The following is a 12,207-nucleotide window of genomic DNA, read 5'->3' on the forward strand; positions in this document are numbered from 1 at the left end:
TAGGAGGTTTCATTTGTGATAATAAATGTATTTATAAATCTGTAAAAAAAAAAAATCTTTTAAAATATCTTTCTGTTTCTGTCCATCAATCTTAACGAGAAAAGACTTGATATGAGAAGAGAATCGGCTTTATTAAGATGAGGGCTCATAGGAATAGGTACTAGCTGATTGGTTGAAACTGGGCTGGCCTGGGATTGGTCCAGTTCAGCATGATGAGCACCATCTGATTATTAGTAACAAATAATATAATTTGTATCACCTCCTTGGTTCCTGCCTGAAGTCGTTACACAGATAGACAATGAAGAGAAGGAGATCCTCCACTAACTAGTTCTGGGGTTCCTCAAGGTTCTCAATGGTCCTCTAAAGGTTTTGGTGACACACTAAGGCTCTCAATCATGTTCTCGGCTATTTATTTTTTTATTTTACAAACTATAACTTCCTTTAAGTGAGATTCTTTGGAATTGTGTTGATTTTTATGATATTAAATAGTGTAGCTAAAAGAAGCAGACATAATGAATTACTGTTGTTTTGCTATTTCTTGATCTATTAGTAACATACAAATAACCACCTCATGTGTTTGATTGACGAAGACTTCATCACATGCTGCAGTCATTTGTGGGATCTAGTGTACGAAGAGGAGAAAGAATAAGAATAAGGTCTGCCTCCTCACTGGGATAAAAAACAGAAGCCGAGTTTTATTCACTGTAACATGAACAGGGAGAGATGATGGACTCATTATCTCATTGAACTTCCTCCTCCTCCCCTTTACATCAGATAGTCCAACCAACACGACTCTCCAGACCTGTAGAAACCTCTGTGTGAGTGTCTGAGTCTGTGTGTGTAAGCAAGTATATGTCTGTATGTGTGTCTGTGTGAGTATGTGTGTAAGTGTGTGTGTGTCTGAGCAAGTATGTGTGTGTCTAAGCCTGTGTGTGTGCGTCTGATAGAGCGAGTGTTTGTGTGACAGCAGTGATTGACAGCTGACATTAAGTTGTTCAGCATTAAAATGTCAAAGTCGCTCACTTTGAACTGGTCTGTCTGCAGTCAGATCAAATCTGTGTTTTATCCATGTCAGCTTCTTAAATCTGAATCCATCCATCAATCCATCCATCCATCCATCCATCTTCAACTGCTTATCCGCGGTCGGGTCGTGGGGGCAACAGCTCCAACAGGGGATCCCAAACTTCCCTTTCCTGGGCCACATCTACCAGCTCTGACTGGGAGATCCCAAGACGTTCCTAGGCCAGTACAGAGATATAATCTCCCCACCTAGTCCTGGGTCTTCCCCGGGGCCTGTTCCCACCTAGACATGCCTGGAACACCTCCCTAGGGAGGCGCCCAGTTGGCATCCTTACCAGATGCCCAAACTACCTCAACTGGCTCCTTTCAACACAAAGGAGCAGCGGCTCTACTCAGAGCTCCTCAAGAAAAGGCTGAGCTTTTTACCCTATCTCTAAGGGAGACGCCAGCCACTCTCCTGAGGAAACCCATTTCGGCCGCTTGTACCTGTGACCTAGTTCTTTCGGTCATACTTCGACCCATCCTTCATGACCATAGGTGAGGGTAGGAACGAAGATTGAATGGTAGATCGAGAGCTTTGCCTTCCGGCTCAGCTCTCTTTTCGCCACAACAAGCTAGTGCAATACCACCCCTCTTCTGATTCTCCTGCCAAACTCACACTCCATCTTCCCCTGACTCGTGAACAAGTCTCCGAGGTACTCCTTCACTTGGAATAAGGACACATTCCTTACCTGGAGTAGGTAATCCATTGGTTTCCTGCTGAGAACCATGGCCTCAGATTTAGAGGTGCTAATCCTCATCCCAACCGCTCCAGTGAGAGTTGGGGTCCACAGACAGAAGATGCCATCAAGACATAGGGTTAGGGTTAGGGTTAGTGTTTGTGTGTGTGTGTTAGTCATAACACCTCCAAATTAGCCCTATGTTCAAATCATCCACTAAATTTAATTAGCAGAAAGCCTGTCCAGTATTTTGTTATAATTAGACCGACAGGCCCAAACACATCCAAACAAATACAAACACACACACACACTCACACAAGCACTGCTATTAGATTTCCACTCTCGCCATGTTCAAGTGAACACATTTTCACATATCTGATTATATTCATGCTCCCTGTCCACAGTGCACAAGTTCACCAGGCCTCAAACTCTATGCGACTGGAGTCCATCGGGCCATGGACTGGACTGTCTATGGTGTCTCACGATGTTTGGGTTGTTTCAGTATTTTTCTTCGTCTCATTTCCCTAGTTTAGCTTCACTTCCTCCCCTGGTCAGTTTTTATGTCCCTCGTCTTCTCCTGCCTAGCCCTAATTCTTCCCTCCCGTGTTCAAACCCCTGAATCTTCCTAGTGTATTTAGGCCACATTTGTCCTTTATCTCATGTTGTTTCGTCTGTTATTGAGTGTATCTGGGCACGGCGTTTTTCCTGTGTATTTCCTGGCCTTGTGCCTGCTTCTGTCCATGCATCAATTTGATTACAAGTTATTTTTGCATAGAAACCCTGGTTCTCGTCCTGCTATTGCGTTCCTGACATGGTGAGGACACATTTAGAACACATTTGAAGCGGGCTCGAAAGATTGTAGCCGACCCCTCTCACCCCGGGCATTAACTGTTTTTGCCCCTTCCATCCGGCAAGAGGTTGAGGTCCATCAGGACTAAGACCTCCCGCCACACGAACAGTTTCTTCCCTTCGGCAGTCAGGCTCATCAACAGAGCCCGTGGCCCCCCCTGACTGACTCTCACTCCCATGTACATTCACTTTGTCACTTTCACATGTCACTTTATGTTTAGCTGGTGCACTTCATCTTTATTCTTATTTTTAATTTGTATCATTATTTCAACTTACTAACCCATAGCTTTAGCGTACTAACCCATAGCATATATTTTATTATATTTTTATCTTATTGCTGAACTACGTTGTCATTATTGTACTGTCTTCCGTCATGCACCAACTGCCAAGTCAAATTCCATGTATGTCTAACATATAATGGCAATAAACTTTTCCTGATTCCTGATTTAGAATCAGGCATGAACATGCTTAGAACACGTTTTAAACACATTAAGAACATGTTGAGGTTACACGGCCACCTGACTTATCTAGTCTCCAATTACAGCTGAGGTCAAAGGTTGAGTTGAACTGATTCATCATAATTATCAAGAACAGATGAATGAGTGGGTGCATTTGTGTCTGTGTGTGTGCGTGGAGACACACCTCTTCAGACTATACCTCGACTAAAAACGCTAACAAATTGTTGCACTTAATTTGTACTCACAATGGCTCTTATCTATAACAAGTTGTAAATTGGCTTATTTGATGAAATTGCACTTTTTCTTGTTCTTGTGTGTGTTTCTGTGTGTGCGTGTGTGTCTATGTGTGTGTGTGTGTGTGTGTCAGTGAGTGTATGTCAGAGAGTGTGTTTAGTTTGTGTCTTTGTGACTTTTATTTTCTCCTCGTTATGGACATGTGATATATTCTCATTTCCACCTCGTAAATATGAGCAGGCATAGTGTGTGTGTGTGTGTGTGTGTGTTTAGCCTGTCCTTGCTCTTATCACATAACAAATTGAACACTTAATCTGTTTGACGTGTAGATTTATGACCTTGATCGTTTGGAGGAGGAGGAAAAAATATAGGAGAGGAAATAGGAAACAAGGGATGAAACCAGAAGGGGGAGGAAAGAAAGAAAAATACGAAAGAGGAAGAAATAATCAAGAGAATGCAAAGGAGGTGCTGAAAGGAGACAAGGTAGATACAACTAAGAAGAAAAGATGAGAGGATGAAAAGAAAGGAGGAGAGAAGAGGGGAGAAGGAGGAGACAATGACAGGAAAGTGTTGATAACTTTTTGTTATTATGTGTATTGTTAACATATTTTCACTGGTTACCGCAACGATAAAGCTCACAGATTTTGCTGAGTCGAAGAACATGAATAAACTTTGGTTGTGAGAATAAAAAAGAGGAATTGAAATGTGGAAAAGGTTTCAACGGGAATGTTTCTTTTAGAAATTGAAAAAAATAAAATAATAATTTCATCTGTTCAGACTTGAAGGTCTACCGTAGAATCTAGATTTGTTTGAAGAGCAGCTGTTGTGTGTTTTGGCGTCAGAACTTTGTCCCTTTGCTCATTAGAGATCAACAGCAAGGCATGCTGGGTAATCAATACTGCAGAGACACCATGATAAACATCGCTGGACAGAGCTGTCTCTCCGCCCATCTCAGTGTGTTTCTGCCTGTATGTCTGTGTTTACCTCTGTGTGTTTACCGCTGATGTGTTTGAGTATAATTATGATAATGATTCCTGATGATCTTCTGTTTGTGTTCAGGTTCTTCCTGAAGTTCTTCTTAAAGTGTAACCAGAACTGTCTGAAGAACGCTGGGAACCCACGAGATATGAGGAGGTTCCAGGTAACACACACACATTTATGAATTCATCTCCCCAAAGGGCAGGACATGGCTTTAGAGGACCTGCTGTACCCATAATGCATTGCAGCGGAGCAGCCAGAGGCTTATTGCTTTAGAGAAATAATATGGGAGGAAGATGGGAAACTGTCTGTGTGTGTGTGTGTCTGCTTGTTTGTGTCTCCCTTTTTAAATTCTTCTTTAAAGTTACAAAAAACTTAAAACTGAAAAAAGATATTTATAATATAATTCACACACACCTAACCAAGTCCAGTTAAACCAGCAGAAGAATAAGAACACCCAAGGTGACAGAGCCTGGGGAGGATGTGCTAGAGGTACTAAACAGATAGGTGGGACAGGTGACGTTGGGGAAAGCCTCCAGACCTGTCTGTGGTTGTCGTGCTGAAAGCAGCGTGAAGGATTTGCTGGTTTGATTCCATGGCAACAGAGAGGACACCTCTACTCGCACTCTTGCGACCTTCTGCTCTGTTGCCATGGATCAACGGCAACCACCTTACCATGGCAACCGGAATGATGGATGTTGTTTCACACAGAGATACGGCGCTAAAGACAGAGTGACGGATTGAAACCCGCCTATGTTCATTCAAATGTTATTCATTTTATTTCATTTGAAATGTTTAAATATTGATTTTTGTTGTTTGAAACATGATTCGTCATTAACTAATACAGATTTCATGAATTCTCTCTGTGTGTACAGGTGGTCGTTTCTACGACAGTGAACGTTGATGGTCATGTTCTCGCCGTCTCCGATAACATGTTTGTACACAACAACTCCAAACATGGCCGCCGAGCAAGGAGACTGGACCCGTCTGAAGGTACGGAGCTTTGTTCTCGTGGTAGAGAACCAGAACACGACAGAACCACATTGGCTCTTTCAAAATTCTGTGTTATTACCATGAAGTTAAAGCCAAAGGAAAGTCAGCAAGGGTCTTTCAAACAAAATGAAGAATACACAGTGAGATCAAATAAATACTGTGTGGTTTCATAGGTGAGGTGTGGATGTGGGCTTGTCAATAGCACCCGTAAATCTGTGGGTAAAGCAGTCTCTCGCTACCCACTTGGGCGGGGTAAGTATATATTTGGGATGGTTTTGCGTTTCAGATGGTATGTCCTTCCAGTTTTGCTGTAGATGCAAAAGGGTGGTTGAGGGGTGAAGGCGGTTATTACTGTGCCATGAGTGCATCATCGACAAACCCAGAGCACGCGGTCAGTTTGGTGGAAGTGGTGGTTCTTGTCCACCGTAGTCGGTGGATAAGAACCACCACTGAGTGAGTGAGGGCCTTAGCTTATTTTAGCTGTCTCAGTTTAGCTCGCAGGCTGAATCCATTTCACAGAGTTAATTAAGCGCCGCCGGTTAAAATGTGCTTGGAGATGAAGACCCATTTAGTACCTTGGGGTTCTTCGGCAGACGGTCGGCCAGCAGATATTTCCATGTGGACCTGCTGCGTTTAATAAAATGATGAACTTATTGTAGGGTTCTCAAGCCTCACGCATTCGACGTGACACACGAGCATTTCAACCAGTTCACACACCACACCACACAAGGAAACAAACACCAAGCTTGAGTCGAGAATGGCTGGTTTATGATCCACCCAAGAAAATAATGTAATGTATAGTAGGGCGTATGAGAGTGAAAATGTTAATGGGGACTTTTGTTGGGACAAGCAGTGTCCCACTTCACAGTAGAAACAATAAAGGACCATGAAGTTTCTGTTGGCCATGTCCAAAAAATTGCGACCAGTTATATTCATTGAGCTATTCTTGTTCTATTGTCTTTGTCTTAATCAGTTGCAGATGTTTTCACACACACTTGGTAAAGCTCCTTATGTATAAGAACAGGTGACTGTACATATACATTTTATGTAGTCTTGATTTGGGTGTTTACAATGGTCATTTACATTTGAAACATTTGTAAATCTCGTTCTTCAAGTAAATTGTTACAAACCATAGTCTAATTAAATTAAACTCAATTTCCCAACAACAGAAATTGTGGCTAATGAAATTGCTGAGCGGCTAGTAACCACTGCCGACAGTGGGTAGTGAGCAAAAATGTTGATGTCAAGCACTGTGTGTATGTGACATTACATTATATGTCCTTTAGCTGACACTTTTATCCAAAGCGACTTTAATTGCATTTTAACCCATCCCACAAAGTGGGAGCAGTGTGCTGCCGTAAGAGCGCCCCGGGAAGCAGTAATGGGTTGTGTGTCTTGCTCACTTCGACAAGGTACATGAAACAGCCAGGATTCGAACTGACAACCCTCTCTACTCCATGCTCCACGGTCGCCAATAATATACATTACTTACTTACTTCATATTTGAAGCCGTAACCAAGACGTTTTTCCAAAAAGCAGGAAGTGTTGCTTTAACCAACCTGTTTGGATTAAACTTCACTAAATTAAGTTTAATTAAAGTGGATGATGATACACCAGCTAACACGCTATTATATAGCTAATGTCGCGGTCAGTAAAACGATTGGACCAGAGCTCCTCTTCATTGGGTCATTGCTTCATTCACATGTTAATTCCAAAAATTGAGAAATCCTCCTCAGTTCTTGGTTTTCAGCTTGCACTCACAGAGCCACCGAAACAGGCTTCCTTAAATGTATAGATTTGATCATAAAAAATGTAAGGAATTTTTAATAACAGTACAGCAAGGACCTTGACCTTGTGAATCCAGCCGTCCAGCCTCCCCCCCACGCCCCTACAAGCAAGGGGAGGCGAGGCCCATTTTATCGCTGCTACCAGCTTCATTTTCATATTATAGCTATATGGTATGATAATTAAACGTATAAAACTTTTTTTTTAAACTGATCAAAAGCTATGGTAAGCTAGGGTTGTTTTCTGCAGCATTAGCTTTGTGGTTGACCAAACGTCAAAAATCTATATTCATATGCATAGGATGCGTTCATTGATCCTCATCTAGAGAAGCTAAACAGAGTAGCAAGGAGGAAGGGGAGCGTAATTCACCCTGAAGAGAAGTCATCCCAATGGATTGTGGGTATGAAGAGCAGACACCTCACTGTCCCTAGAGAGGACAAAGTGTGTGAGTGTGTGTGTGTCTTTTTGCAGGCCATTCAGTCTCTTTAATTGCCCCACTAATTAAACACAGTAACCATGGATACCAACCCTCCCAATCAGGGTAGAGTCTCTTGGGTGTGAACTCTCTTTCATATTTTTTTCAGTATTCTCCTTTTTCCTCTTCTTCTCTTTGTTTCTTCTTCTCCTTTAACCAAGTCAAAAGATTAGAAGACATCTTTTGTCAATAGAATCATATAAATCGTTTGACATTAATCTGTTTGTGTTAACAGATGATACACCCATTTATATTTACTTACTTTGTTTCCTTGGTGAGACACGTTGTGTTATGCTGCATCATGAGTTCACTGTTGAGTTACGACGACGTCAATACAAGAATACTCAACTGTCGTAATTCTGACTTACCAATTTTGACTCTGGCTCACCTGTCTTGACTTTGACTGATTTACCGTGACTCTGGACTCAGCTTTCTTAAATCTGACTCACCTGTCTTTGTCTTTGTTTGGTATGTTGGACATATGAGGAAATTCCCGTGGTGGGTGGTGAATACATGAAAACAGATAGCAATACTATAGACACGTATTTGAAATGTGTTTTAGACAGTCAGTCAGTTAAGGAGCTTGACTGCCGATGGAAATAATTTGCATTGTGTAAGGCCTGGGTCCTTATGGACCTCAGCCTCCTGCCAGATGAGGGGGCACAAACAGTTTATGTCCGGGGTGAGAGGGGTTAACTAAAACCATTCTAGCTCTCTTTAGACAGCTGATGTTCAGCTCCCACTTGAGGTCCTGGGTGATGATGGACCCCAGGAAACAGAAGGACTCCACAGCGGTGGCGGGGGAGTCACACGGGGTAATGGAGGCCGATGGGGCTGCATTCTTCCTGAAATCCACAACCATCTCCACAGTCTTCAGAACTTTGAGCTCCAGGTTGTTTTGACTCCACCTGTGTTTGGAGAGTGGACTCACTTGTCTGGACCCTATCTTGATTCTGTATCAACTGTCTTGACCATGGACTCACCTGCCATGACTCAAAGCCTCCGCTCTAATGTCAGCGTGATAAAACAGAAGAAGTGTGAAGTAGAACAGAGGTCAGGTGCTGTAATGTCATCGAAATTCTTCCATGATGAGATTTACTTCTCAGCCTCTCTCTCTCTCACACACACACACACACACACCCACACACACACTCACTTCATTTCACTTTATAATTAATCTGCTCCCGCACTTGAAAGGACGGAAAGTAGTGATTACCAGCTGAGTGTGTGTGTGTGGGGGTGTGTTTGAATAGACTAAGCTAAAGCAGATAATAGCCAAGTCCCAATTAAATCACGTTGTGACTATGTGTGTGTGTGTGTGTGTGTGTGTGTGTGTGTGTGTGTGTGTGTGTGTGTGCGTGTGTGTGTGTGTGTAAAGTTCTTCCCAGGCTTTGGGTCGGTACCCTCACAAGATTTCTCATATAAACATATATTTCAACAATAAAATATTTCACGTTTCCAAACATGGAGCTTTATAGATGCTAACATTTATTTTTTTCTGTCCCCCTGTGTATCTCTCTGCATCCTTATTTTGTGTTAGGCAAAAGAGTTGAAATCACTCTGCAAAAAGATTCAACTCTCACAGTGTCAATTGTACGAAAGAGCTGGAGTTATTATCCAGTGTCAAGATCAGATTAATTTGCAACACTTAGTAGAGTTAAATTAACTCTTTGATAGGATTGAAATGTAACTGTACAGTGTCACACTTCTTGGTATCAGGCTTAAATCCATGTCATATGGCTCATGGATTGGTGAGGGTGCACCAGGAGCTCAGGGTTGTTGGTTTGAACCCTGGCTTACCCATGTCCCATGTCAAAGTGTCCCTGAGCAATACTCCTAACCCTGAATGGCTCCCTGAGCTAAAATGTAATCACCATGTGTAAAATGCAACACAAGTTGCTTTTGATAAAAGCATCAGCTAAATGGCAGATTTCAGCAAATTTATTTTGACACTTATTCCGAGTTAAATTGTTAAGAATTCGTTGATTGTTAATTTAACGCTGACAAGATTGGGACAATATAAACACCAGCTTAGAGTTCAAATTGAATCTCACAGAGTCAATTTAACTCTCTGAAATTTGCTGTGTGTCTTTCTCTGTCTGTTTGTCCCCTGTCCAGCAGCCACTCCCTGTATTAAAGCCATAAGTCCCAGTGAAGGATGGACGACAGGTGGAGCAACCGTCATCCTGATAGGAGACAACTTCTTTGACGGCCTTCAAGTTGTCTTTGGCACCATGCTGGTGTGGAGTGAGGTCTGTTTCACTAGTTGTGATTCACTGATTGTGTCTCTTTTGTGTCGCTTTCACGGTCTCACTCTCTCTGTCTCACTATCTTCCTCTCTCTGAGTCTCCCGCTCTGTGTTTTGGTCTCTCTCTCTTTGTGACTCCCTCCCTCCTCCCTCCCCGATGTACGTACATTTGCAAACGTAGCATTATCACGGCCAACCCGAAGAAAGCGCAGGCTTTGATACTTCAGTTTACGTCGTATTTATGAAACCTGCAGTTTATCAGGTAATTAGTGCCTACTATACAACACATTGCAAGCATTTAAATGCGCAACTGAAAGGACTTCCTTCTCTCTTTCTATCATGGATCAGCCAAAGTCGAAACAGCAAAAACATCCAGTGACGACAAGTTGATGTGTTATTCGGGCCTTAGTGGTGGGGAAATGAAAGTATTGACTTGTGCACTGTAGCAAAGCGTGAAGTACTTGAGATATTCCTACTGCTGATGGTATGACTGTTTATGATCTTGATGCCAATAATTGTAATGCAGCAAGAAGTTTAACTTTTGCTGGATGGAATGTGAACGATGAGTCAGAGATGCGTTATCATCTTTGATTTCTTCCAGTAACTATAATATCACATGGCTGCTTAATCTGTAACGAGTAATGATTTTGTGTTAACTCAACTGAAAAAGTGTGATCCTTGTGGCAAAAATCCTTTCTGCCGGTCTCCTTGACCGATGTCTCAGATTACTGCTGTCATTTCACCAGGAGCCATATGCCAGGAAACACGCATTCTGGTTAACACCTGCTTTTAAGAGGCGCAGAATTCTCACGTTGCAAAACAAATAAGCCTGAAGTGGGCACAAAATAATTAGTACATGAGGCCATCTGTTGTTCTGTGTCTCACTCTTTCAGTATCTATGTGTGTCGTTCCTCTAGCTGATCACTCCACATGCTATCCGGGTACAGACTCCTCCTCGTCACATCCCCGGAGTGGTCGAGGTTACGCTGTCCTACAAGTCCAAGCAATTCTGTAAAGGAGCACCTGGACGATTTGTTTACACAGGTAATACTCTAAAAAATAATGAAAACTGGAAAGACATGATTCATGAATACATAAAACCCATTAATGATCCATTTAAACAATCATTATTCTCTTTTCCATTAAGAATGGAAAGACAATAATGATTCATAAATACAGGTAAACCATTAATGATTCATCAATACAAGTAACCCAATTTCCATCTTATTCGGGATCGGGTCGTGGGGGCAACAGCTCCAGCACGGGACCCTAAACGTCCCTTTTCCGGGCCACATCTACAAGCTCTGACTGGGGGATCCCAAGGCGTTCCCAGGTCAGTGAAGAGACATAATCTCTCCACCTAGTCCTGGGTCTCCCCCCGGGGCCTCTTCCCAGGTAGACATGCCTCCCATGAGATGGAATGAAGATTGACTGGTAGATCGAGAGCTTTGCCTTCGAACTCAGCTCTCTTTTTGTCACAATGGTGGTGTAAAGCGAGTGCAATACCGCCCCCGTTGTTCCGATTCTCCGGCCAAGCTCACACTCCAACTTGCCCTCACTCGTTAACAAGCCCCCGAGGTACTTGAACTCCTTCACTTGGGGTGAGGACACATTCGCTACCCGGAGTAGGCAATTCCACCGGTTTCCATGGCCTCAGATTTAGAGGTGCTAATCTTCATCCCAACTGCTTTACGCTCCAGTGAGTTGGAGGTCACAGACAAAAGAGGATCACATCAGGATCACATCATCTGCAAAAAGCAGCAATGACTCTGCTTTGATGTCCTGTCCATGAAAACCACAAACAGGATTGGCGACAAGGCGCAGCCCAGGAGGAGGCCTACTCCATCCGGAAACGCCTCTACTCGACTTACTACTGAGTACCCGAACACAGCTCTCATGTTGGGCGTAGAGGCATTGGATGGCCCTTAAGAAGCAAGGTACTCTGTACTCCCGCAGCACCTCCCACATTAATTCTTGGACGACCCGGTCTTACGTCTTCTCTAGGTCCACAAAACAAATGTAGACTGGATGAGCATACTCCCAGGCCCCCTCCATGATTCTTGAAAGAGTAAAGCACTGGTCCGTCGTTCCATGACCAGGATGAAAACCCCATTGTTCCTCCTCAATCCTTGGTTCGACTATCAGACGAACCCTCCTTTCCAGCACCTTGGAGTAGACTTTACCAGGGAGGCTGAGTAGTGTGATACCCCTGTAATTGGCACACACTCTCTGGTCCCCCTTTTTGAAGAGAAGAACCACCACCCCAGTCTGCCAATACTTGTTTGAATATTTGCCTCCTATTCAGCACCTTCGACTAGACTCATTAATGATTCATAAATCAGGAATAAGGGATCAGGAACAGGTAACCCATTCATGATTCATTTACACAGGTAACCCATTAACGATTAATTTACAAAGGTTTCCCAATAATGGTTCATGAATACAGGT

General features: G+C 42.9%; 1 protein-coding gene across 1 annotated transcript in view; it reads left to right on the plus strand.

Moving 5' to 3' along the window:
• The window catches only part of LOC119213395 (transcription factor COE3-like), a 33,765-nt gene that overhangs the window by 8,035 nt on the left and 13,523 nt on the right, over window positions 1-12,207 (plus strand). Inside the window, exons 7-10 of the mRNA XM_037464652.2 lie at window positions 4,340-4,421; window positions 5,134-5,251; window positions 9,630-9,763; window positions 10,677-10,803. Of these exons, the coding sequence (XP_037320549.1) occupies window positions 4,340-4,421; window positions 5,134-5,251; window positions 9,630-9,763; window positions 10,677-10,803 (461 nt within the window). The remainder of the gene's footprint in view (window positions 1-4,339; window positions 4,422-5,133; window positions 5,252-9,629; window positions 9,764-10,676; window positions 10,804-12,207) is intronic.

Source organism: Pungitius pungitius, chromosome 21 (assembly GCF_949316345.1).
Source record: "Pungitius pungitius chromosome 21, fPunPun2.1, whole genome shotgun sequence".
Taxonomy (NCBI): domain Eukaryota; kingdom Metazoa; phylum Chordata; class Actinopteri; order Perciformes; family Gasterosteidae; genus Pungitius; species Pungitius pungitius.